Raw genomic sequence first — 27,999 nt, forward strand, 5'->3', positions numbered from 1 at the left:
GGCATTCCTGGCCTGCAGCCTACAGGCCTTGTGGTAAGGCTTTATGATTGTGCTTATGTGGTGTGGCTCAGTATATTGCTTAGTTGAACTTCTTCGCCAACCCTGTATTTTCTCATTGGAGCTCAATGTGTTGGCTGCATCACTGGATTGGCAGGTTGCATTTTTCAGAAAAGCTAATATCAGTTTGAGTGTTGCCTGAATTTCTAACACTTCACACTTTACTTTAGATAATGGTATGCAGTTGGTAATTGTTGCCCCCTAGTGACCCTAAAAACTATTACTTTACTACCTGGCTGTTGACATCTTAACATCACATCACTGTCATAATAGTTTTCTTTGCCATTGTTCCCCACTAGAGCTTTCATGGATTAATTTACATACATTCAAAAAAAAAAATTCTAGGTTCATCCGTATTTTATGTAGTTGTTACTTTTTCCAAAATAAAAGTTTTGTGCACAGAATATTATATTTCAAGAGTACTTAATTCATCCCAAATTGAAATTGCAGGGTTTCAGCAGCTACTTCATATTAATCTCAAAAAGTCAAAGAAGTATGTGAGAAACAAATACAGCAGCAAAAGAAGAAAGAGACTTTAGGCATGCTTGCACCCTGACACCAGCGGCCTCATTTGCATGTCTGAGTAAGGCACTGTTGCTTTAGATTCATTGCCCGAAACAAAGCACTTTACGACAGACCTCACATCGGGTTACTAGTAACTTTGTAACAAACCTGAATTCTGATGGCTGAATTATAATTTTACAAATCTTTTTAATGGCTGAAAAAACAAGTGGAAGTGGCTGTGACCATTACTGATGGGGTCATTTTGATCCAAGGTACACGCAGAAATATTTTTTCTTCTGCACTTCACAGTTCAGAAGCCATAAGCTAAAATGCAAAGTGCTTTACAATCAATCAATCAATCAATCAATTTTTATTTATATAGCGCCATATCACAACAGAAGTCATCTCAAGGCACTTTTCACATAGAGCAGGTCAAGACCGTACTCTTTAATATACAGAGACCCAACAATTCCCCCATGAGCAAGCACTTGACGACAGCGGTAAGGAAAAACTCCCCTTTAACGGGTAGAAACCTCAAGCAGACCCCGGCTCTTGGTGGGCAGCCATCTGCTTTGACCGGTTGGGTTGAGAGAGAGAAAGAGAGAGGGAAAGGGGGAGGGGGGACAGAAGAAAAAAATCACAACAACAACAAGCACGAGCAGCAACAGCCAGGGAAGGATGCCATCAGGACTGTGAAGGACCGCGAAGGTTCGGCCCGGGACTCAGCTTTTCCTGTGAGATGAGAAAGCACAAAAAACTCCGGGGAAGAAGCAAAGTTAGTGACATGCATTGATGTTACATGAATGCATACAGATGGAGAGGAGGAGGAGGAGAGAGGAGCTCAGTGCATCATGGGAAGTCCCCCAGCAGTCTAGGCCTATAGCAGCATAACTAAGGGCTTATAGTTAGGGCCGACCAGGCCCTAACTATAAGCTTTATCAAAAAGGAAAGTTTTAAGCCTACTCTTAAACATAGAAGGGTGTCTGCACCCCGGACTGAATCCGGTAGATGGTTCCATAGAAGAGGAGCCTGATAGCTGAAGGCTCTGCCTCCCATTCTACTTTTAGAGACTGTAGGGACCACCAGTAAGCCTGCATACTGGGAGCGCAGTGTTCTAGTGGGATAATACGGTATTATGAGCTCTTCAAGATATGATGGTGCCTGACCATTAAGGGCTTTGTAAGTTAGGAGAAGGATTTTAAATTCTATTCTAAATTTTACAGGAAGCCAATGTAGTGAAGCTAAAATGGGAGAAATGTGGTCTCTTTTTCTAGTTTTAGTCAGAACACGTGCAGCTGCATTCTGGACCAGTTGGAGAGTCTTTAGAGACTTGTTAGGGCAGCCTGATAATAAGGAATTGCAATAATCCAGCCTAGAAGTAACAAATGCGTGAACTAGTTTTTCTGCATCTTTTAGGGACAGGATGTGCCTGATTTTTGTGATATTACGTAAGTGAAAAAAGGCAGTCCTTGAGATTTGATATATGTGGGAGTTACAATAGTACATAACAATAGTTTATTTGAGGATTTTCAGTCAGGATTTAGAGCGCATCATAGCACAGAGACAGCACTGGTGAAAGTCACAAATGACCTCCTAACTGCATCGGACAAAGGATTTGTCTCTATACTTGTCCTGTTAGATCTTAGTGCTGCATTCGACACAATTGACCATCAAATCCTTTTGCAGAGACTGGAACATTTAATTGGCATTAAAGGAACTGCATTAAGCTGGTTTAAGTCCTATTTATCAGACCGATTTCAGTTTGTACATGTTAATGATGAATCCTCCGTGAAGGCAAAAGTTAGACACGGAGTTCCACAAGGTTCTGTACTTGGACCAATTCTATTCACCTTATATATGCTTCCTTTAGGTAATATTATTAGGAAACACTCCATAAATTTTCATTGTTACGCAGATGACACCCAATTATATTTATCAGTGAAGCCAGATGAACCCAATCAGTTAAACAAACTCCAAACATGCCTTAACGACATAAAGACCTGGATGACCTGCAATTTTCTACTACTAAATTCAGATAAAACTGAAGTTATTGTACTTGGCCCTAAACACCTTAGAAACACATTATCTAATGATAAAGCTACTCTGGATGGCATTACCCTGGCCTCCAGCACCACCGTAAGGAATCTGGGAGTTATCTTTGATCAGGATATGTCCTTTACAAATGGCCACAAGGTAGCAGGCTTGGTTAGTAGTGCTAATATTTGAAGCACTAGCTTCTGTAACTCAATGCAATCTCTCATTTAGAATTTCTTTCATCAGTCTTTCTGAAAAAGTGTGTTCCTTGGGTTTACTTGCAATATTCTAGCTAGATCGACAATCTGCGTTAATGTGTTATCTGTAAATATAAAACATCTTCCAAAAATATTTTGTAAATATAAAATGGATCTGCAAATACACAAACAAATAAAAAATATATCTTTGAATACATTAAATTAATTTACAAATAAATGAAAAGCATTTGTGAATATCTTCCTAACGTTTACAACTTTCCAACAGGCATTCGCTTGTGGATTTGCTTTTTACACACACGTAGTTTTTCATTCGGACTGGTGGAACGTTTGTCTCAAATCCACTTGTATCACTTGGTCATTTTCAGATAGCACGTGATCGCCTGCTGACGACGTCGTTTCCGCATTTCAAAGTAAGAGCATGCAGTCTTTCTATGGGCTGCATGTTTCTTTGTGTTTTTGTTTTTTTAAAATAATCAGCTATAAGTAATGTGCATTCATTATTTTATGTTTATGACACACAGTGAGTGTTTAGTGTGTGTTTATTTGTTCTATGTATATAATTTAGCACACACTTTTGTATACATTTCTGTTTGAGTATGAAAGGCACAAGGATACTTGTGGGCAACATTCAGCTCTCTAAAGCGGACGCTTGACTGCTTCTTCAGTTGGCAATTACCAGTCACCTCATCCTTTATATTTTTCATTTATTCTTTCAGGTGGGTAAAAGTCACAAAGCACTTCACATCTGATTAGTAGTGTAGCCTTACTAATGTAGTTGTAATGTCTATGTAGAACTACACCGTGTTTAGTTAGGTTACATTGTTACAGTGAGGCTACGTTAAGATATGACAAGTGACAGCATCTCAGTAAAGCTGTCCATTTGTGATCGGATCACCTGAGACGCTTGTTAATGCCAGGTGTAAACAGTGCCATAGACTGTATGGGTTAGATCAGATGTAGGTACATTTACATTTTGCATTTGTATTCATTCTGTTTTATGAATAACTGTTTATTTATTTATCTTTTTATTATTGTTCAACAATAAAATGGTAGATAAAAGTAGTCATCTTTTAAATGCTGTGCTGAAAATGTCTAAATCTTAAACTCCATAATTTTCTACTGATTACACTTGTATTGAAAGGTTGTGGAGAGATGTCTGGATGTCAGTCACTAGTATCTTCTACAGTGGCCCTCTTTACAGATTGGATTGGTATGACTTCTGGTCTGTTTATAATGTATCTTAATGATATTTACAATGTATAAAATCCTGCACACTGCCCGTTTCCCCCAGCCCGCAACATGAATGCTTACTGTTGCCATGGCAACAGATGCTGTTTCAGTAGCTAGCGCTAGTTTAAGGTAATCTACATATTAACAATGAACAATAAAACTACAATATGACATTTATAAACCAAACAACTATCAACACAAACAGTCATTCTATCAAAGACCTTAACCAAGATGCTGTCACTTGTCATATATAACATAGCCTCACTGTAACAATGTAACCTAAATAAGCACGGTGCAGTTCTACACAGACATTACAACTTCATTAGTAAGGCTACACTACTAGTAAGATGTGAAGTGCTTTGTGACTTTTACCCACCTGAAAGAATAAATGAAAAATATAAAAGAAGAGGTGGCTGATAATTGCCAACTGAAGAAGCAGTTAAAATACTGCTTTAGAGAGCTGAACGTTGCCCATAAGCATCCTTGTGCCTTTCATACTCAAACAGAAATGTATACAAAACACACACAGTGTAGGTTTGTACAGTGAAATTGTTTGGAGTAATGCAGCCATCCTCTTGATAAATCCTGAGCTCCATTATGTTGGAGCAGTGCAGCAAAACTAAAAACTGTACTTATCAACTTGACAGGACAGAGGAAACTATCCAGCTACGTTTAGCTTCTGAAATATTTTTTTAGACAGACAAGCGAAAAATTCATGGTTTAATTTCAATTCTAATTGTAGATTTGAAGAGGAAAACAGGAAAAAGCGGGAGGTGGATTACGTTTTTAATTCACATGAAAAACAAAATAATTTGTTTATCCTGTTATCAAACAAGTTGAACAGGTTTGGAAGGAGGGTCCTGTGCCTGGTCTACCATAAAATAGAGGACGTCAGTTGAATAGTCAGTCCTTCAATGTGGCCCAGGACATATTGCGTTTACACTACTAAAAGAAGCATTAAAAAGCATTTACACCTGTATTCAGAGCTGTCCACCTGTGATCGGATCACCCGAGACGGATGTTTAATACCAGGTGTAATCGGGGACAATGCTGATCTCCCTTGAGGAGTGTCAGACCTCAGAACATTATAATCCAGCTAAAATTTACAATAACCTTGTTTTGAACCTTTGTGACCTACAGCCCCCACGTCGGCCTGATTCTTCAGATGACCGCTATGTCATGACCAAGCATGCTTCCATCTACCCCTCAGAAGATGAGCTCCAGTCTATTCAGAAGATTGTGTCAATCACAGAACGTGCCCTCAAACTGGTCTCAGACATAATTACAGACCAGGACAAGGCCAAGGAAGAAGACAAAGAGAAGAAAGAACCCTCTAAAGACAGGTGTGATATCTGGACTGCTTAAACAATTGAGAGCAATGCATGTTAGAAAGGTTAGCCTTCCTTTGCATAGGACAACATTTTCTCATACTCAAGCACATGCTGAATATACCTGAATAGTCCTGAACAGGTCAGGTTTTGCAAATCCCTCCTTGCCCCACACTGGTAAAGCTCAGTACCAGAACCAACCTGTTACCCCAAAACTGTATTAACATGTTCAGTGATGTTGAGTTTTACTTCATTTAGTTTATACATTTGCATCCAGTGTAGATTTAAATACACATCAAAATACAATTTGAAGGCAATCTGTGAGTTTGATTAATGGTGGATTCTTACCGATATGCAATTCAAAAGACTTTGTAGAATGTGAAGTTCTTCATTTATGTCAGTAAATCTTATAGCAGCAGGTATTTGTGTTGCACCTGCAGTTGCTAATTTTGCTGATATACTTTATAGTTCATGTAATGTGGGTGCTTTCAATTTCTTTTTTAAGTCTTCCAACACAGCAGGGGGATCTAACGGTAACTGACCATCTGTGCTTTTCTTTGGTCTGGTGATCTGTACTGCAGATTCCAGGTTTAGACAGTAACATCATTTGGAGCATAGTGATAATTTCTTAAATTAAAAAAGTCCCCACCACATGAACTTATGCGGTTACTTGGCACCCAAACTGGTGCATGTCTCTGCTTAAAAATATGTGATATTCTTAGACTGCATACCTTCCATTTTGTGTTATGTAAGCCAGATCATACAATGAAATTAATAAAATGTGGCCAATAGCAGAAGGAAAAGACAGGAGATTACCTTGCTCAGCTCACTTCACCTCCACAGCCATGTCTGCGCTTTTCAGTTTCATTTGGGTTGAATTCAGCAACTGAGTGATCGTTTAGAACACTTGAAGGTAACCAAATTCAATGTCCTCATAAGTCTAATTCTCTTTCCTCTTTCAAGTAGTAACTCTATACATTGTTGCCATTGAAATACTGTATTTGGATGTAATTAACTTTTCAGAATGTTGACATCTTAATTGTTGCTTCTTTTGCTTTGCCATATTTTCCCTTCCCATCTTTCTTGTGTATCTGTCTAGAGCCCTGAAGGGAGTGATGAGGGTGGGAGTCCTGGCAAAAGGCTTGCTTCTTCGTGGGGACAAGAATGTCAACCTAGTCCTGCTCTGCTCTGACAAGCCCACAAAGGGTCTCCTCACCCACATTGTGGAGCACCTCCCCAAACAACTAACAGTACTATCTTTACAAATGTCATACCACAATTCATTTTTTCAGTGGCCATTTTAATAGGTACCTGCCTAGTACTTTGTAAGACACCTATTTGCCTCAAAAACATCTTGAATTCTTACAGACATGGACTGAACAAGATTCCAGAAAGTAGGGCTGTAGTCTCCTGGTCAACTGGTCGATTAGTTGGTTGGTATGCTCTCATCCAACCAAATTCTCATTGGTCGAATAATTGCAGTGTTACTTACATAAGGTGAAAAGTTCTACATCAACAGCCCTCCAGGATTAATCCATTATTTCCTGTGGCGGGAGGGACAGACTGATGAATTAACTGAAAATAAGGGTATATTCAAAACACCCTTGTTGTTTTCAGAACTTTGAACTCACCCAACCTAATGGAGACTGCTAGGTCTAACTGTACTCAATTTTTACCGAGCGTTTACTGAACATACTGAATGTTTACTGAATCAGTGTTTCTTCTATAATTATAACACCAAGAACTCCCGCCAGGCCAAAAAAAGTTTTTTAATGTCACAAATAACGCCAAATATCCATTCATTCAGAAATCAATAGTGTTTGGGAGTCTCTGTGCAGCGCTGTTCCAGTCCATGAGTCTACCTCTGTCGTTGCCTGGGAATATGGCATTGCGTAGTATGTTTGTGTAGCGAGTGGGAAACAGTGAGCAGCAGGAAAGTGATGGTGGATGTGAGCGGAGCAGAGGGAAAGGTTAGTAGTTAGTTGTCAGTCTGGCAGTAAATGTACAGTACAGACTCCACTGTAACAGTAAAGAAATGCTAAAAAGTCAAGTCTGTTGTTTCCCCAAGTGCTGGAAAAGTGAAGAGGGTTAGCTCCAAAGTTAGCAACAATGGGTTAGCCTAACCTGAAGACGCAAAACAGAGAAATGGAGAACGGAGAAATGTGTGACTTTCAGTCGAACGAAGATATTTTTTTGGTTGACTACAGCCCTACTAGAAAGGAAAGAGATTTAATCCATACTTATTCATTGTGGACTTCTGCACACTGGGTGAACCTGTTTCACCTAATCCCACAGGTGTCCACTGTCAAGTGTTTCGAATGTTTTTAAAATAGGGCTGCCCCCTAAACCCAGATGATTTTACAAATTAATTGAAAAGCCCCCTCAGTCAAATCAATAATTTTCAATTCACAGAATGTTGGGTCATTAAAATTGGTCATGAGCAGTCGTGGAAATTTATTGGCCAAAATGTGTATGGACCCTGCAAAAAATACCTACCTTGTTCACCACTTGTTTTTCAGCATCTTGAGGTGCAATGAATGCTGGCTTGTTAGAGAATTAGGTGGTTTTAGGAGACTAGTCAATAGTCTTGTTGAACCACTTTGCTCTGTTTATGTCAGAGATGAAATGATTTGATGATTCCAATCTGGTATAGCTTTGAATAATTTTTCTTTTTTAATTTAACCAGGTAAAAAGTCTCATTGAGATTAAAATCTCTTTCAAGATAGACCTGGCCAAGAGAATAGCCTAAACATTGTTATAACAATAAATACAAACGACATAAACAGACTAAGACAACTGTCAGGCACTACAAGTTGAACACAAAACACAATATCTAGTTAATAAGCAATAAAAGTCTATTCCAGTTAAGATGTAATAAGAGTAAACCAAATACCCAATTAATATGCAATACAAGATTATGGACAAAATTCAGTTAAGATGCATAAACGGGTATGATTTTCCAAAACTATCTCAAATGAAGTGAAAGCAGCCCCATTGGCCAAGAGTTCTTGTGTCCCAATCCATTAGAATTTACTTAAATTCCCCAGTAGTAATCAGCTCAGACTATTCCAGAGCTATTTCAAGCTCTTCTCTACATTCTTCCAGGAGGAAGGGACAGCGTACTTCAAAGCTTTTTTGCGTATCTCCGACCTAACTCAGGGAACCAACGCTTGTAGAATATTGTGAGAGTGCTGGCCATATTGATTTTGATTTCTACACATGTATGTACACAGATAAGGAAGTCTGTGGATATACAGAGATGGCCACTTAGCAGCAGCATACAGAGTACAGTGGTGTACAAAATTGCCAAAACCAGTAATAAAATCTAAAGCACAATGGTATACAGTATCCAACTTTTTTAGGCACTGGTTAAGTGCATTTATAAAGAGCAGATCACTGTAATCCAATAAATGTAAAAAAGCTGCCGAAATCCTGTGTTTCCCTTCCTAGAGGGAGAAACAGGATTTATCCCTTAAGAAGACACTTCATTTGGTTTCAGCTTGGGAATAAGGTTTTCAATGTGTGATTTGAAAGACAAGTTCTGATCAATTATATCACCTAAATACTTACTTGTTGAGACCATTTCAGTTACAACCCCTTGGGCAGTCAAGAGTTTGTGAAGATAAGATGGTAACTCCTTTCTATTTGGGGAAAAAAGCATGATTTTGGATTTGTTTGCATTTAACACCAACTTAAGCTGAATTAAATGGGATTGAACAACATCAAATCAGGAACTACAAGTTTTGTACTAAAGGGGATGAGCAATAGATAACTTCATAAAATTGGATTTTTTACAAATATGAAGAACAGCAATGGTCCTAGTATAAAACACTGGGTCCCTGGCCCCTAAATTCAAGGAGGAAGGATGACAAAGACCTGGCAAACTAAACACATTGAGTTCTGGAAGTCAAGTACTTTGAAAACTAGTTTACTGCTTGCCCAGATAAGCCAATACTGTATATTTTTGTGTTGATATTAAAGGTATTAGATTGTGATCAGTACACTGAGTATTTAGTTTTGAGATTAGTATTGTGTAGGAAGTGTTATAAGGCAGTATGATTTCTTTTTGATATATTCAGGTTTCCCATAGATCCTTTAAGTCTTCAATTTGATTTTCAGAATTTATGGAAATGTCTAAATAAATAAATAAAAGAAGCCTTTATTTGTAATTATGGTAGGTCTTAAATTTTGAACAGAAGTCTAGAAGAATGAGAAACATCTACTCACAAGGTTAACATATTTAAATATAAAATCATGTGGTATTCACTCCCAAATCAGTCCAATCCAGCCTTTTCTTTTTGTGGTAATTTTTGGATCAGTTCTCCACAGGCCTCTGTCATGATAATATCAGTATTGGGCTGTGTGTGATGCGCCTTAATTTTAACATCTTGTAGCATGTATAATTGACAATTCAAGAGCAGATAATCAGGATTTAACTGATTGTGCAATTTGAACCATGATTTTATTTCAATTAAGTGGAAATTGAGCATATTTTACAGGAAACACTCTTTTAGTTTGATACATAACAGTGTGATATGAGCATTTTTAAAGAGGACGTATTATGCTTTTCCTTATTTTCAGACATATGTATAATGTCACAATATCGGATGTTCATGTTAAAAGTGGCTGACATGTCAAATAACAAGGTAAACGTATGTAGCAGTAATCCCTGCTCTGAACACTCGGTTTCCAGCGTTTTTTTCTACTTTCGGCCTGAGCTGACATCATATCATGATGGATTTCTTATTATGGACATCTGCTTGGAATAGGACTATTTGTGTTGACCTTGGCCTAGGCTCAGGCTCATTTGGACTGCCTCTTTACTTTAAATTGGTGTGTTCAGTCTTAAACGGGAATTTTGACAGTTTGCATGTGCATTAGGGCAAGCAAATTTTAATAAAAATGTAAATTAGATAAAACTCTGTAAAAAAAGAAAAAAAAAGCATAACAGTGGGGCACAGTTCCTTGCATTTACCATTAATTTGATTACTTTATATGTGATTTTTTTTTTTTTTTTTTTACATATGATTATTACATTGAGATACAAAAATGTCCAGAAAAATATCCCTATTAATATTGTGGTGATTGATTTCAAACATAACGCTCAGCCCATGTGCATTCATTTTGCAGTGGAAAGGGTATTACATTTTCTCTGTCAAGATCTTTAAAAGGTGTACTAACATTGAGGACAAGTGGTACTTTCCTACAACATCAAAGCAAAAGTCATGACTCACCCAGATTATCTAGCTATTATATGCTGATGTCTGTTGAGAGAATAGTGTAACCTATTTTATGTTTACATGGAAATGGCAATTTAAAACTACAGCAGTTTTTGTTGGTACCAGAAAAATGGATTAGACTTTGTTTTAGGTGCTAGATCTACCTAGCATGTTCAGTCTGAACTAATATATATCCTCCAACGTTATTGTAATTTAAATTGTTTATGTAAGTCACTGCTGTGGCAACAAAAATGTGGGTTTTCCCTGAGTGCTCCAGTTTCCTCCTATAGACCAAAAAAAGGTTAGGTTAAGTGGTGACTCTAAATTGCCCGTAGATATAAATATGAGTGTGAATGGTTGTCTGTCTCTTTGTGTCAGCCCTGTGATACACTGGCGACATGTCCAGGGTGTATCCTGCCTCTCGGCCAATGTCTGCTGGTATTGGCTCCAGCCCCCTGTGGCCCTTGAAAGAATAAGCACTATAGATACTGAATTGTTGGCTATTTGCCAGGCAGATGTTGGGGGTGTATATAGTTTTGTCTGTTTCCTCACGGTTGGGGGGGGAGCCTGAATTCAGCTTAATTGACCTTTCAACTACAAAAAAAAAAAAAAGTAAAACACTATTTCTGAGCAGCAAAAGCTGTTGCAAACAATGTGTGTATTGTTGGAAAAAACAACATATCAATCTGTATCAACATAACCTATCAACACAAATCTATGTGACTATGTGAAGGGCAAAAATGAACTAACAACTATACCTAATAATGTGGCCACTGAGTGTAGATTACAATAAGTTAGGCTTCCCTAGCTATTACTATATGAAATGATTGTCAATTAGTTATATGGGGCAGCTGTGGCTCAGGAAAACTGAACCCCCAATTGCTCCTAATGGCTGCGTCATTTGTGTGTGTGTGTGTGTGCGCGAGCGAGCGAGCGAGTGAGTGAGTGAGCATTAGAAACATTGTAAAGCACTTTGGATGAAAAGCTCTATGATGCTCCTGATGAGCAGGTTGGCACCTTGCATGGCTCCCTCTGCCATCAGTGTCTGAATGTGTGTGTGAATGGTTGAATGTTGGCATGTAGAGCACTTTGAGTGGTAGACTAGAAAAGCGCTATATAAATGTAGTCCATTTACCATGCAATCTGAGTACAATGAAATAATGTTTGCGCAACTGCATCTACACCATTTCTTCCCAGATGGTAACACCTGAAAAGTATGAGGTCAAGGGATCTATCCAAGAAGCAGCCATTATTCTGACATCCTGTACAGAGCCAAAGATGCAAGTGACAATCACGCTGACTTCACCTGTCATCAGAGAGGAAAATGGCCGGGATGGAGGTTGGGAAATCCATAACAGCCCTTCATATTGCCCCTCTTTTCTTGTCCTTCTGCTATCTCCCTATGAATCAGTTTCAGTATGTTGGTTTACACCCTAAAGAGCACTATTCTGCTGGCACTCCACGAAGATTATGTTGGGCTTTAAATCAGATCATCCCTCCAACTTGCTCTTTTTGGTCTCTTCAGGGTTTGTTGTAATAAAAGTTTCATTTTTAATACAACCTTTGTATGTACAACTGATACCATTAGAGGGACTTTTTTAATTGAAATATTTAGATAATCTATTTTTACAGGTGTAAGGTTGAAGCCCATGAGAGACCTCAAACCTTTTTTTTCAATTGATGCCCTCTCTCATTTTGTTGGTCCAGATAACTTGTAGTGTTGAATTTAAAAAAGATGAAAGAAGTGAGTGCCAGCAGTATTGCTCTCAGGCTTTTGCTCTGTACCTCTTACTTCTCAAATGCTATCTTTATCACTTTGAACAAAGCATGATCAGTGTTTGCATTGTGTTAAGTCTAGTTATTCCCAGGTGAGATGCTTGTTTTGTTTCCTGTGTTCCGGGGGATTCTGTTTAAATTTTATTGTTAACTATAATCAATGGGAGACATGCATTATATTACCTTGTCTCCAAATTCTCTTTAGATGAGGAGAAAAAAAGACAAATCCTGCAGAACATGAACAAATCGACATCAGGAGTCTCTTCTGTTCCTCAAGTTCAATTTGGAATTAATTATGCAAAGATGTTTGAATTGTTTCTCAAATCAAGATTTGGCCTAAGATAGAGTGGAATCCCACACAGCTAGGGAGAGGAAATTGGGTGTTATTTTCCCACAGGAAACAAATCTTTCTTTTGTGTACTGGTGAACAGTTCACCATGCTGAGGTCCCCTGTTCTGAAGTGCTCCCCTGAGTAGATTGACATCTACCTTAGGACTCAAAATTCGGCTCAATATAGAGATAATATTTTAGATTGATTTAGCAAAAAAGAAAGCCTTTGACAAGTTCTTGTCATTTTGATTTCATTGACAATAGAAAGATGAGTACGAATCATTTTAAGATGGACCATTTTCTCCAGAATTAATTGACAATGGAAAGATGAGATACAGTTAAACCATTTTTTCTTAGGGGAGTATTGCTAAAGTTCAGGTAAAAAAAAAAAAGCTATGACAGAGGAATCTTTGGTCGGACCTGAGTACAGCCTTTGGTATACAATGACTCTTGGGGTCTTATTCCAACCTACTGGTATTAGGTATGCATGCAGTGATATCCTAACCCCTTTTGTTTGCTAGTAGTTATCATGTTTTTTTTCTCTTCTTCAGCACCCATTGCTGCTTCCTTTTTATAGGTCATAGTAATCTTTAAAAGTCCAGCATAAAGACTCCTTTATTTCTTTAAACAAAAAATAATTAGTTTGTCAAGTACGCTGTCTCCCATCAGGGGTTTAGTAGGGCCCAACCGCTCCGGAAGGATTTTTGACCAAGGTTTTCCCATATCTCAAAAACTTTGCCACACCTACCATTGCCATGCTGCTTTTTTATCAGGTCACTCCGTGTTAGCCATTTGCTCTTTCTGTCTCTCTGCAACACATTCTTACCTCTAATAATCATTAGCCATGGAATCTCTCCTCTGCCCTAATACTCGAGCAAAGAAAATTTACTAAAATGTCCATGGTACTTAACAAGTTAATAATAATCTTTACAACACAATTACCTGATAAAATGGTATTGGCTTCAAAACATCTGTGAGCTTAAACCCATGTAAATTTAGCTACATTGTTGCTTTCCAAACAGTTTATTTGTCTACAATATTGAGTCTGTAAATTCATACCCCTTTTACAGAATGCAATGACTTAACATCATGTACACTGTCAGGCTGTATCTATCCATTTAAACAATGTTTTGGTTTTCAATTTTTTTAATATCAGTAGCCCTTTTGAAATTACAAATAGTAAGCAACCAATTGTAGGTTGTTTTGGAAAGAAACATTGGTATGTGTGGCAATGTGTTTGTTATTTGCCAGCTTTGCTGACCTGGTCAAACACCCATTCCTCATCATCATTTTGACACTTCAAATCCATTTTTAGATGTAACCTCGGGTATGGTGAAAGACCCAGCGGACGTCTTGGACAGGCAAAAATGCCTTGACGCTCTGGCTGCTCTGCGCCACGCTAAGTGGTTCCAGGTTCGGAACATCATTTTACTTTCTTATTGTAGCCTTATGAGATGCATTTGTTTATTCATTTATTTGTGTTTTACACATTTGGTTTCTATTTTATAATGAGGAAAACTTTTACTATTTGAAGTAAAACAAATATTCGAGGGTGCCTCCTACAAGAATCTGGTTAATATCCATTATATATACTGAAGTTATTTAGAAGTTCTCATATAAAAAATTACTTGAGCAAAGGACTGGCATCCTTGTCCTTTTTAATTTCCCAAGTATTGCATTGTAGTAACATGTGATTCCATAAGGCTGCACAATAACTTGCACAGAGTTGTGCAAAATTTGTATCATTTTTATTCTATATATTTTTTATAGAATGGGGATTGAGAGAAAAAGGAATATTTGAGTAGTTTCCTGTGATTCTGCTACCTGAGCAAAAGCACAGGCAAAGTAATGCAGATTTCCTCAGCTCTTTCAGTCCCTATACTCTCCTTTCAGGTGGACTTGTACTTTAAGTACCTTTTTGTGAGATACCTGGATAAACCTGGGGTCAGGGTTTAGAAGATGGCAAGGAAAATCCTCATTTCTTGTGCATCTTGCAAACTTTGAACTCCCTTACTAACTGTGAGGTACAAGACTACTGGGAATGGCAGCTGATTGCAAACTGTTATGGCTCATACACACCTCAAACCATACTCAAGCTTCCATTATGCACAGTAGTTTTTGGACCTCTAAGACAGAACTGATTCACTTTTTTGGTCCATCTCTTGTCACTCTTGGTCATTTGGTAAACCTAACTTTATTGCATCACAAGGCTAGAGCCAATGGACTCCAGTCCTGTGTGATCGTCATTCGAATCCTGCGAGACCTCTGTCAGCGAGTTCCTACATGGTCGTCCTTCCCAGGATGGGTGAGTATGTTATTTAAACATGCTAATGAGACATTTAAAGGCCTCAGTGCACTGTGTGAATTATGGCTGTGCCTGACAGGAGTCCACAGTCTTAAGAGAAACATGAAATTTTTGGTTGTTAATTCCTAAATTGAACTTTGGTGACCAAAGCTGTGTCAAAAGCCTGTGTCACGATTTTATTGTTATTATTATTATTATTATTATTGTTATTGTTGTTGTTATTATTATTATTAGCGTTTATTAAACAAGGACCATGCACAAAAAACATTAATCTCAAAATGAAAAGAGATGATATATGCCAGATTTAGCTATTAGTTCATTTCTATCTGCAGTCCCTAGGCAGGTACACACAGAACAATTACCAGATAATAAAAACATGCATTTATATGCAACACCATTACATAGTCTCTATCACACTAACAAAAAAATAAAATCTGAATCACTGTAAAATTAATGTTGACATGACTGGTTGCTCAGTATTCATTTGTTTGCACCATGGGAAAAATAATGAAAGTCTCTAAGTTTTAAGCTCAGCTGGAAGCATATTCCAATGTTTGATGGTCGTAAATGAAAAAGGAGATTGTGCAAATGCAGTCTGCCACAGAGGGATATGTAAGTCTTGAGTTTAGAGTAGATCTAGAGGTTCTGCTCATTTGCTCAGAGTGGAGCTGAAAAAGGTTCTTCAATGGTGGAGGAGCAGCATGAATTATTTTGAATAGCAATTGAACTTCTGAAAACAGAATGAGATTTTCAAAACTTAAGCGACTATTTGGACAATATATTACAACGATAGTGATTTAGTGATTTCCTATCAAAAACTTTTAAAGCTTGTTTAAAAAGAATTTTAATTGGCTTCAGCACAGTCTTGCAGGCCTGGGACCAGCAGGATACACAATAATGAAGATGTGAAAAAATAATAGCATGCAAAATTGTTTTTGATGCTTAAATTGCTGTAAATGCTCTAAGTTTAACCATCTTATATTTCAATTTTTTACTCATCTTTTTAATATGGCTTTCGAAAGCCTTGTAGACCTAAGGCTGAGACCAGCCAGCTCCTCCCCTCTTCCAGTAGTACCTGTAACAGTGAGTCTCTAACCAGCAGCAGCAGAGGAAGAAGGACAGATGAAAGCAAAAATGATACCGCAGGGCTGTTAATCAGTTTATTGTAAAAAAAACAAAAAAAACAAAAAAAAAAAAACTGCAGTCTTTCTAAACAGTGGAGTCTCAGGGTTTTAGGTAACCATCAGTATGAAAAGTTATCCCAAAGGTCCTGTCAATAAGGAGATAAGGTTTAGTATTAGTCTACATATAAGAAAGATAAACTACAGTTGTTAAAAAAGGTTAACAATAAATAAATTTTTCATTGTAGAGATTGGTGAATGCACTAAACATTGTTGTTATGTGAGATAGAATAATCATGTCAGTCTAAAAATACATAATTGTAAGCTTCACATTTTTGTATTTGTAATAAAATTACTGGTACTCGTATTGGTCAGAACAAACAGATATTTATCTGTTATCATTATTGGCCCTGAAATTCCATATTGCCACATCTGTAATGGTAATGCCAGCAGAGATTGTGTGTGTTCGCCAAGCATCTAAGCCATCTTCACTGTTTACTCTGTACAGGCCATGGAGCTGCTAGTTGAGAAGGCCATCAGTAGTGCCTCTGCCCCCCTCAGCCCAGGCGATGCACTGAGACGTGTCTTTGAATGTATTTCTTCTGGGATTTTACTCCCTGGTAAGATATTGTTTCTTTATTTTCCTATATATTGATTAGTGATATACTTATTAGGCTCTTATACTGTCTTATAAATTATATTGTCTTATAAATTCTGTTTGCAAACCAAAATTGGGTCAGCTGAAAAGGGGGGACTGTTCTTTGTATTCACACTAACTGTATGCATTAATGTAATCTGACTACTCTTGTCCTCCTTTGGCAGTAACCTGACATAGAATCGAATATTCTTTTCTAAGGAATTTTCTCCAAGGAATCTTGTGCTGAGAGACAAATAACCTGAAGAACAAGTTAAACATACAATATTTACTCCAGCAGGTTCAAGGTTTTCCCCAGGGTATCCTCCCATTTTCACTTGCATGGAATACCTCTAGAGGGAGTTGTCTATGAGTTGTTGTTAGCCACTTGAACCACCTCAAAGGAATAATTTGTCATTTTGAGAAATACACTTATTCGCATTCTGGCAGAGTTATAGAAGCCCATAGGGGACTTTATTAAAATGATCATTTAAACTTGAAAATGTAATTCCACAATAGCATTATGAATTTCCACATATGTATGTGTATGAAAATGTGATAATCCAATTTTCATTTTCACATACTCATATTGGTGTTCTATGAATATACTAAAATGAAAATGGTGCTGTTTGACATTTAATTTTTAAAGTCGTACCCTGCTGTACAGTGGACAATATTCAAATATTAATTCGAATTTGAAAATTAAAATGCAATATAAGAAATGTAACCTCATTTTCCATTCATGCAAGCAATATTTAAGTCACAGTTGAAATGAAAATGCAATTTTCTAAAATGGCATTTGATTTCATTTTCAAAGACTTAACCTGTTTCACAGTGGATAATATTTACATGCAATAAGCGAAACATGGCCCCCCGTCTATTGCATTTACATTTACATGTCACCACACTCTTTTGTGGTCACATGAACTTCTTCCACTGGCTTACCTGTGGAAGAGGTGACCACAATGTTCTCAAATTGCTTGGGTCCATCCAACCCCAGTCTGTTGGAAATGGCATATTTGGTGCCAACTCAAGTGCTTGTCCCCAACAGTGTCCTCCTTGGTACACTGCTCTTCTGAGGTGCTGTTTTGACAAAGCTATGATGCCCTCTGTTGCCATGTCATCAGCAATCTGGGTATCCCATGCTGTCTTCTTGCCCCTGGTTGCAAATGCAGATACTGTGTCACAGCCAGTGAAGGCATGGAACACAGGAAGGGTCTTGGATTTGTCAGGACCCAGAGACTTGGCAATCTCATGGGCAGGTATGTATCTGAAGTTCTTGCCAGTCCCAAATGCCACCCACAGCTCCTCAATGTCCAGCTCTGACACATGCGCAATGGCTAGGACCACAACATCTGTGTCCACAGTCCACAGGGTGATCTTTTTAAATCCTTGTCTTGCAGCATCCACTGCATGGAGTAGCATCCTTGTATCTCCCTCTTCATGTGTGCAAGGAGCAATCTGATCTGTTTCTTGTGGATGAGATGATAGAACATTGAGTCCACAAGTGGAAACAACTTTGGTAGTTCACATTTCCACAAGCTTCCTGGCCATAAAGTGAGAGCTCTGTTTTGTGTTTATCCACTCTCAGGAAGCCTTTCCAGTTGGTTGGTATCTTGTTTTTTCCATCCACTCTTGTTCTTGTCCCCTTTACCCGCTTCTGTCTTTTCAGGGACTTTAAGCTGTTAACGTCATAGCAGTCCCATACAACATCCAGTCTGTTGGCCCTTTCAAGTTTCTCTTTGATATAAAGTGTGAAGATCTCACTGGAAAAGTCATTGAAGGTTTTAGCTACACCTAATTTCAGCAGGTTTATGACTGCTGACCCATCTAGTATTTGGACCTCACTGTCTGAGACACTGCTTATACTGTTCTCTCGGCAACTTAACAGATCAGCCTCGTTTCCCAAGCGCAGTCCACCATGAAGGGAGAGTGATGGGGGGGTAGGCCTGATTTTCGTGTTTGAAGAAGTTTTCCAGGTTCCCATCATGGGTCTGACATGGAATGCTGCCCCCTAGTCGACATTAATATAATCACCCAGAGAGTTATTGTAAATTAAAGATTACATGAAATATACTTGAAATTTCATTCTGCGTCTTCTCAGATACTGCAATTTCATTATAATCCTTCTCACAACATTGCTGAATTCATCATTAACTATTCACCCAAGCAGTTAATGATGTTGTATATGGTATTATTGTAATCCTTGACCATCAAAACATGGGGTAGACATCACCTTTTCTGTGTTATCTGATATGGTGCATGATTCGGTTATGGCGGAAAGCAAAATGGCCGCCATGGTCGCTACGAAGGGTTTTTGCAATGGCTCCATTTCTGAAAACGTTCAGGGCCCCAAATTGTACAAGTGTGCCAAGTTTCATGCTTTTATGAAAAAGTGAACATAATTTTCACATAGAAAGAAAGTGGCCCCTGAACCAACAGATCACAAAGCTGTACTATGAGAAAGTTTGTAACCCAGCTGCCATTTTGAACATGGGGAAGACACAGAGGGACTCACATGCACTGACATGCACACTCACATACACTAACATGCACACTCACATGCACTAACATGCACGTGCAGCTGGACTGGCTATCTGAACAAAGAACATAGAAGCTCGGATAACAACACATACAGAGTGAGTGTGACTTCATTCTCTGCTCAGGACACCATCACTCCATTATATCTTTACATAGTAAATACTTGTTTGCTGCTATATTGATGTTCAAATTGTCGTATATTGGACATTAAAGCTTTTAAAACTTAACACAACATGCATGCAACAGACACAATATTATAAAGTCTAGCCTAGGTATTCCTATACTGTGATTTCCTTCTCACAGCATTAATGAATTCACCATTAACTATTAACCTGAACAGTTTATGATGTTGTATATGGTATCATTGTAATCCTTGGCCATCAAAACATAGGGATAGACATCACTTTTTCTGTGATATCATGTTTGGTTCAGGAGATATTATGAAATATACATAATTAGGTTATGGAGGAAAGTAAATTGGTCGCCATGGCCACCATGAGGCGTTTTTTGCGATGGCTCCATTTCTGAAAATGTTCAAGGCCCCAAACTCTACAAGTGTGCCAAGTTTCACACTTTTATGAAAAAGTGAACATAATTTTCACATATCACCTGGACTATGTCTCAGAAGGCAGGGAGATGCATTTGTTTTACAGTTTGTGCAGCCCTTACGGGTGGTCACCGAACACACCTTTAACTCAGTCTCATTAAAAAGAGGCTCCAACTAGTGTAGCAACCACATACTACAGCAAATCTACAGAACATTTTTTGACAGTTACACTGCACGTCCCTCGTCTTCTGCATTATCGATTCATATATTTTAATTGGTTGAAATATTATTATTATTATTATTATTACAAAGTACATGTCCATTTCCTACTGCAGCCAACAAGACTACACTTGTGCTATCATTAGCAGGGCTATGACTATCTGAGTGCCTGTCATGTTTAAAGTAATGTTAGCCGAAAAAAGCTGCTCTAACTTACAGACATGTTTCTCTAGTAGAGACATCCTGTCTGCAAATGCAGAACAGCCATCACACGCCATCATTTTAACAAGGCTGCTTTGACTGTGAACGCACAAGGGCACAAGCTAACTGCTAAGCTAGGCTAATCTTCAAGCTAGTAAATAGAGTAGCAACGAAAGGCTAGCTACCCACTAACACTAGTGTTGTTTCAGAAAGAAAATTAGCGAATCTAAAGACGTGAACTAAAATAATGTTGTCAGTAAGATAAACGAAGAGTTTACCGCAGAATATATACTGTATATACACTCACCAGCCACTTCATTAGGTACACCTATGCAATTTAATGCAATCCAATACAACAGCTCTCCATAAATTCAATTTTTTGAAGCTTATACATTTTCAGTTTTTGTTGACATCGTCAGAAAGGTGATAATTATACTTTGTTTATTATTAAGCCATGGTGCACTGAGGCAAATTTATGGCAGAGCTTTTGTATTGGATGGCATTAGATTGCACACGTGTACTTTATGAAGTGGTTGGTGAGTGTGTGTGTATATATATGTAGACCGATCAGCCAAAACATTAAAACCACTGAGATGAGGTGAATAACATTGATAATTTCATTAAAATGGCACCTGTCAAGGGATGGGATATGTTAGGCAACAAGTGAACAGTCAGTTGAGGTTGATGTGTTGGAAGCAGGAAAAATGGGCAAGTATAAGGATCTGAGTGACTTTGACCAAGTACCAGGGGCCCTTCATGTCAACGGTATTGATTACGGCAGTGGTCTCTTTCAGCGGGATAATGCACCCTGCCACATTGCAAAAATTGTTCAGGAACGGTTTGAGGAACATAACAGAGTTCAAGGTGTTGCCTTGGCCTCCAAATTCCCCAGATCTCAATCCGATCAAGCATCTGTGGGGTTTGCTGGAAAAACAGTCAGATCCATGGAAGCCCCGCTTTTCAACTTAAAGGATCTGCTTACAATTTTGCACTTTTTACTCAGATTTTAACTCAGATTCTAAAACATTTGAGAGATGGAAAACCAGCCCATAATTAAAGCTGCAAGCAGCGTTGAACGGGCTCCCTTGCGCACATCGGGCCGCGGCGCAGTCGAAGGGCTTCTGTGACGGGCATGTAGATGTCTTCAGACCCGGGCTGTTTTCAGACAGTGCAAGAAGGAGATAAACATCACTTCCTTTGTCCACTATTTTGCCCGCTGTTGGGGCTGCTTTACTGAAATTTCGTAGGGGGCGCTATTCAGCCAGTTTGCATCACTGATGGAATATTGTCATGTACACGTATTCAGGCCAGGAGCCTGAATATGTGTACATGACACCAAACATGTTAAGTTTGGTGCAGACTGGAGCATTTACAATAAAGTTATAGCAACTTCCTCTGTCATGGCGAAACATCAAATCTCAACAGTGTGAGGATGAGAATTTTCTGCAGGGTGAGACATGGCTGCCTTGGTCACACCTGTGTCATAAAAATCATGCAAGTTTTGTGCCCATTCACTTGAATTTCAATTAGTAAATTGAAAACCCTTGATGAGTTTGTGTGTAAAACAAATTAATTTCCTAATTTTCATCAAGTCTATTTTTAGGAATGTAAAGACTTAACTAGGGATGCACGACATTGGATTTTTGCCGATATCCAATGTGCTGATATTTCCAACTCATTGTGGCCGATTGCCAATATATGCACATATTTTTACCAGCTGACTGAGGAGGCTATTATGCATGCAAGCATAGATTATACTATGATCAAGAAAGACAATATATGAAGGAAGAACTTAGGAAGACTGGAGTTCAGTAGCTCAGCATTAAAGTTCTTCCCTCATATAGGCTATAGTCTTTCTTGATCATTAGTACAATACTTGATTGCATGTGTAATAGTCTCCTCAGCCAAGTGGGAAAAAATATGTGCATATATCAACATTGGCAATTGGCAAAAATGACAGTCAAAAAGTAATCATGTTAAATAATTGTGATCCAATATTGAACAAGATAATCATGATTATGATTTTTTGCCATAATCGAGCACCCCTAAAAACAACATAAATTATGATTTACATACACACACACACACACACACACACAGAGTTTAAATATGTAAGTGATAAATTGTATGTATGTATGTAATGAATTGTTTTCTTTAAGAAACTGTTACTTGAACATTTTTCAGTGTGCTCCTAAAGTTATATGTGTGCTTCTAATTTTTTTCATTTAGGAGCACATGTACTCCTTGAAAAAAAAGTAAGGAATTTTTTTGTAGGAATTTTCATCGTGAATCCATTGATACAGGTTTGAAAGTGGTAGGACTTATAGTTTAGATGTCAGACGCCCCAGTTTGGCACAAAGTCCATGCCTAGAGATTGCCTCCCCATTGGTTTACATTGTAAGGTGTGATGTCACACTACAACTTTCAGGGCTTACCAGATCTAAACCGTTTGAGTTATTACAGTTTTTAATAACTTGTTCAGCACAGTGTGATAAGTCATGTATTAAAGTTTGAAGCCGATACCATTAACGCCCTAGGAGGAGATAGCGTTTATTCAAGGTCCAAAATTGGCACAAAGTCATACTTTCATGGGTGCACTGCGGACTTCCTGTTGGATTTAGGTCAGGGGTGTCAGCATATGATTTGTAGGTCTTGATGAGACGAATAATTGAGTTTTGGTTCGATCTCTCTACGACATTCCTACGGGCCGTAGCGGCCATTTTAGATACATAGGTGGCGGTCTGCAGCACATTTTGGCACTTTTGGGGTTAATTTTTACATTTTATCAAATTTTTCACCAGACTTGATGTGCGTGTCAAATATGGTGAGTGTTTGAGCATGTTTAGGGGGTCAAATGTAGGGTTGAAGTGGCATATTAATAAAGAATAATAAGGAAGAAACAAACACATGAAATACAATAGGGTCTTAGCCCTTTTGGCTCAGGCCCTAATAATAATAAAGAAACAAACACACGAAATACAATAGGGTCTTCGCCCTTTGGGCTCAGGCCCTAATTAATATCTTTTTAAATTTATTGTATCTCAGATGAGTGTACGAATGTGCCAGGGCCTTTGTGATCCACTTCTCTACTTTTGTCTTGGTTGTACCTCTAAACATTTGAGATGTTTGCTGCCCTGCCAAAGGAATTTGATTAGATGGTAATCACAGCTTTTAGTTTTAATGTCACAAGGCAAGCTAACTTGTTTTGTGACAGTAGATAAAGCATGTTTGCAAAGTTAAATGTTTACATTTAGATGTTGTTCAAAATATTTTTATCACAATGTATTCTAAACCAAACTGAAGTTTAACTAATGAACCCCTATGGTTTCTTCAGGCTTCAGAAATTATCGTGATCACATTTTTTGTTATATCACCCAGCTCTAGTGTGGGTGGATGTTTTAAAGCCAGGCATCACAGTTGAATAGGGACAAAATAAATCCTGTTATTTTATCAGAATGAAACTTATTAATATAGACCCACATACAATTATATATTTCTGTATTATAATCTTTGTTTTTTTTCATTGAATTATGGTCATTAGGCAAACTCATTAAATAAGTTAGAACAAATATAGCAATTTCAGGTGTGTTGTATTCCCTTAATCTTACGTGTGTAATAATAAATACAGCCACAAGTGGCAACAATTGGGTTCCACGCAGAGTGCAAAAAAATTGCAAAATTTGACATTTTTAGAGCAGAAGACCAGATGCAGATGACTTGAGACATTTAAAATGATGAAAGAATTTCAACTCTAGGCCAAGCTGTTTTCAAGATAATTGCGAAAATGTGAACTTAATCATTACAGCATCACCTTGATGTCAATGAGTGTCATATGTGCCTGAGTAGTGGGTGGAATTTGCAACCCACTTGCAAATTTTTTGTTTCTAGGTCTTAGTCTTTGCTAAACAAACACTTTAAGCAAAGAAAAATAATAATAAAAATGAATTTTCACAGGGTCACAATAGGCAATCTTCAACTTAATATGACCTCAATAAGCACTTGAAAACGTACTACATTCATGAATTGATACATTGTTTGGAAATTAGGACTTGGCCACTTGGGGATTCAAACACTGGACCTCTGTATCGCCAGAGAATGTGCCTTACTGACTGTGCCACTGGGGAGACATGGTTTCACAACTCAAGGCAATGACATGACTTGTCTATTTAAACTTAAAACGCTTACAAGAGTCAAAATGTTGGTGAGAAAATTCTGAAAAAATTCACATCACACTGCTGGTTTCAGGTGTATTGTCAAATTTTTTGGTGAAGTTTGATCAAACATTTGGTGAAATAGAAAATGTGCTTGAAGTACAAATACAAATTACAGTAAGATATTGAATATCACAAGCACATCATTTGACATACATTTATTGTACAAACTTTTAAACTACAAGAGTTCACAACAGATGGACAGAAACTGGAGGATGCACACACATTGATGCAAGGCTGGATTCAAACAGGTGACCTTACAATTACAAGGCTATCAGGACAACAAAACTGTCATTAAATGCACAATATGTAATTTCTGCCACTAGGGGTCTCTCAATCAAAACAATAACAGAAGATGGAGTGTGATGACGATGTGAAATAGCATGGGATCATGGGAGTTGTTTTCTTCATTGTTAAACAACCAGCTTTTCCGGGATAGGATTACTTCAGTCTTCATCAGTCAGGATGTTTTTACCGGGAAATTAACTATCCACAGAGGTTATCTCCTCTCCAAAACAAACAGACCCAGTGATTAAAACAGGTAAAAACACCGAAGAAAGCAGTTTCACATTAAAAATCAGTGTTTCTCTAGTGCTGTTAGGTGGACACAGGACATCCAGTAGGGGCTGCGAACCGAGCTGCTGTAAATGTTTGCTTAGCTTGTTTCTCTGATGACTTAAGATACAGACGTTCAGCCGTTTTTTACCGTAAGCCGAATTATCTGCAGAGGTCTCCTCCTCTCCAAAACAAACGTACATGGGGAATAAAAATGGTAAAAACAGTGAGTAAAGCAGTTTCATGTTAAAAATCTGTCTTTCTCCAGGGCTATTTTGCACAAAGAGTATGTCTTTGAGACATACTCTTTTGTAAGAGGAGGGGCTGCCAGCCAAGCTGCTGCTAACGTTTGCTTAGCTTGTTTCTCTGATTATCTAAGATCCCAGTGACTAAAATCTTTCATCTGGTTAAAAGATGGTTAAAAACCAGGACAAAGATCTAAAAAGTTTATTACAAAAATTTGGCTTAAAACAGAATAAAAGTCAATTTATGACAGTTTTTGGTAAGCAACCACAACGTCAATGTATTACCTTGTATGTGTATACTCTGTGGTAGACGCCATTGTGACAGACAACCACGATGCTGCCGATGTATTATCTTGTATGTGTGTATTCTTTGGTAAACGCCATTGTAGCCGACAACCACAACACCGACACATGCATCTTGTGCACGTATACTCTTTGGTAGAGTGGGTATGATGATATTGACAGGCGACCATATGAAGTGAAACGGACCATTACCTTGATTAAAATGACTAATTTCTCTGGGTTTGAAAATTTTTGGAAACATTTGTGATAATGTAAGTACACAACTTGACAAAATATATAACATAGGTCTAGTTGTTTTTAGACATTTTAATGCAGAGTAGTTACATATTATAGCTTTCCAGGGTCTATATGTAGAATTGTGAAGCAATTTTTTATGGCAAAGAGTGAATGGGAAGTAATGTAACGTAAAAAATGAGACCTAGCTGGAGGCTAGCTGCCTCCATCAACCACTACACATTTCACAACAAAACAGCCCCACAATTACAAGTCACCCACTTCCAAGCACACAGCTATTATTTCCTCAACAAAGGAGCAGAAAACAAGCTCCACAGCGATAGCAGAACATAGCTTAACCCTCTTGTTTTTCCTTTTTGTCCTTTTTGTTTCGGCCACAGCATGTTACATCCTGACCACAGCACATTGCTCCCCGACCACAGCTCAGTGAGCCTACAGGTGTTTAGTAAACACAGTTGGTAAAAAAAAAAAAAAAAAAAAGTTGGCGGTTTGTGGGTCGGGTCAGGTTCGGGTGGTTGATTAACACATATTGTGCAAGTTGGGCAGTGCGGATTGGCTCTCACCAGCCAGCGGCCACAGCACAGCAGGAGCCTCTATGTGTGTGTTTGTGTATGAACAAGTGAGTGCATGTACATACAGCAGGGGGCTGACTGACTGGGAGTGAGAGATAATTTGCTGAAACACGTTGCAAAACACAACATTAGAGATCTTTTATGTAATTATCAGAAGTGTAAGTGAGGAAAAAGACATCACCTGCAATAGTCTTCCGCTGAGCATGCGCGTGCAAGCACTAGGCTGTTTACTGCAGCTCCTCTAACAGCAACAGATGTCACTAAGGAGAAGGAATTTCTGATTCCTACATATAGAACCTTTAACTTATGTCTGCATACAATTCGTAAATTACTGCATTGATGTCAATGAGAGTGAATAACTTGGATGAATGTGTGATTAAGTGTGTGTGATGTGTGGAAACAAAACACAAAACCCATGTAGCTGGTGGAGGCTTGGAGGAAGAGAAGAGAAAGAGGTTAAGAAGGAATCTGCCCTAATACACTGAGGTCTAAACTAACCAGGTGCAGGTTTCCTGACTCCCCTCTCCAACCCACCCTCCCCTGAGCCAGGAAGCCAAACCAACCTCACAAGCAGAAGGCAGAGAGAGGGATATCACAAAACTTAAAAAAATTCTTAATGATTTAACTGTTGGGGATACAATTCTGAAAAAAAATCACACGTCATTCTGCTGGTTTTGGGTGCATTGTCAAATATTTTGGTGAAATTTGTTAAAAAATGAGATGAAATAGAAAGTTGTGCACACAAATTACAGCAAGATGGTGAATATCACTGTGGACTCACCATTTGACTGATCTGAACACAATTTGAAACATTTGAGATCTAGTATCCAAAGAATGTCTGTGTCACTTTTGGTAGCAACTGAATGAAAACTTGTGTAGATATAGATGTTAAATGATTTTGCAGTGATGGACCTTTGAATTGACCATTGCCAGTGAGGCAAATCTTTGTCACAATTCGGTGGATGTGCTGAAAAAAATTCAGCTCTGTAGGATGTACGGGTCATTTATTTTGATTTTTTGAAGTTTGCAATGTGAAATATCTAGAAATTTAGATTTGTTGTAAAAAGCCACTACCAAATTTCATGGATTGACTGAGTCATGACCCTAGATCTTGTGAACCAAATTTCGTACGAATCCATATAGCCGATTATGAGATATAAACTTTTCATATTTATGATGCCTCTTAGTGGCAGAACATCTCAAGACTGTGTAGCAAAGCTTAAAATTTTCATAGCATCTGAAAACATGCACCAAGTTTGGTTACAATAACTTAAGCCAGTTTTGATTTATTAGCTTTTATGTAAAATTGAACTTAAAGACACAGGTCTAAAACTGTATAATTTTGGAATGGATTGACTTATCGAAATTTCCTTCATAACTGTAGGTAAGCAAAGTCCGAAGATGATCCTGACAAAGTTTCTTACAAAATTTGACATTTTTTGAGCAAAGGACCATCGGTGCAAATATGCAGATCAATTGAGAAATTAAAGAAGAAATTAAGAAAAAAACTGAAAAGTTATGTAGATTGTTGATTATTTGAAAAAGTAAAAGCTGAGACAAGCTTTGCACATAAGAAAATATCAGTTTCATTTCATAGATTGAAAATGGCATTGAC

General features: G+C 38.0%; 1 protein-coding gene across 1 annotated transcript in view; it reads left to right on the top strand.

The window, feature by feature from the left end:
- Positions 1 to 27,999, top strand: part of LOC137189871 (zinc finger RNA-binding protein-like) — a gene marked incomplete at its 5' end in the record, with an annotated part of 117,096 nt that overhangs the window by 77,550 nt on the left and 11,547 nt on the right. The window contains 7 exons of the mRNA XM_067599982.1: positions 1 to 33; positions 5,184 to 5,386; positions 6,471 to 6,621; positions 11,788 to 11,929; positions 14,012 to 14,109; positions 14,906 to 15,001; positions 16,631 to 16,742. The exon at positions 1 to 33 is cut by the window's left edge and continues 124 nt beyond it. Of these exons, the coding sequence (XP_067456083.1) occupies positions 1 to 33; positions 5,184 to 5,386; positions 6,471 to 6,621; positions 11,788 to 11,929; positions 14,012 to 14,109; positions 14,906 to 15,001; positions 16,631 to 16,742 (835 nt within the window). The remainder of the gene's footprint in view (positions 34 to 5,183; positions 5,387 to 6,470; positions 6,622 to 11,787; positions 11,930 to 14,011; positions 14,110 to 14,905; positions 15,002 to 16,630; positions 16,743 to 27,999) is intronic.

The sequence above is a fragment of the Thunnus thynnus genome, chromosome 2 (genome assembly GCF_963924715.1).
Source record: "Thunnus thynnus chromosome 2, fThuThy2.1, whole genome shotgun sequence".
Lineage (NCBI taxonomy): Eukaryota > Metazoa > Chordata > Actinopteri > Scombriformes > Scombridae > Thunnus > Thunnus thynnus.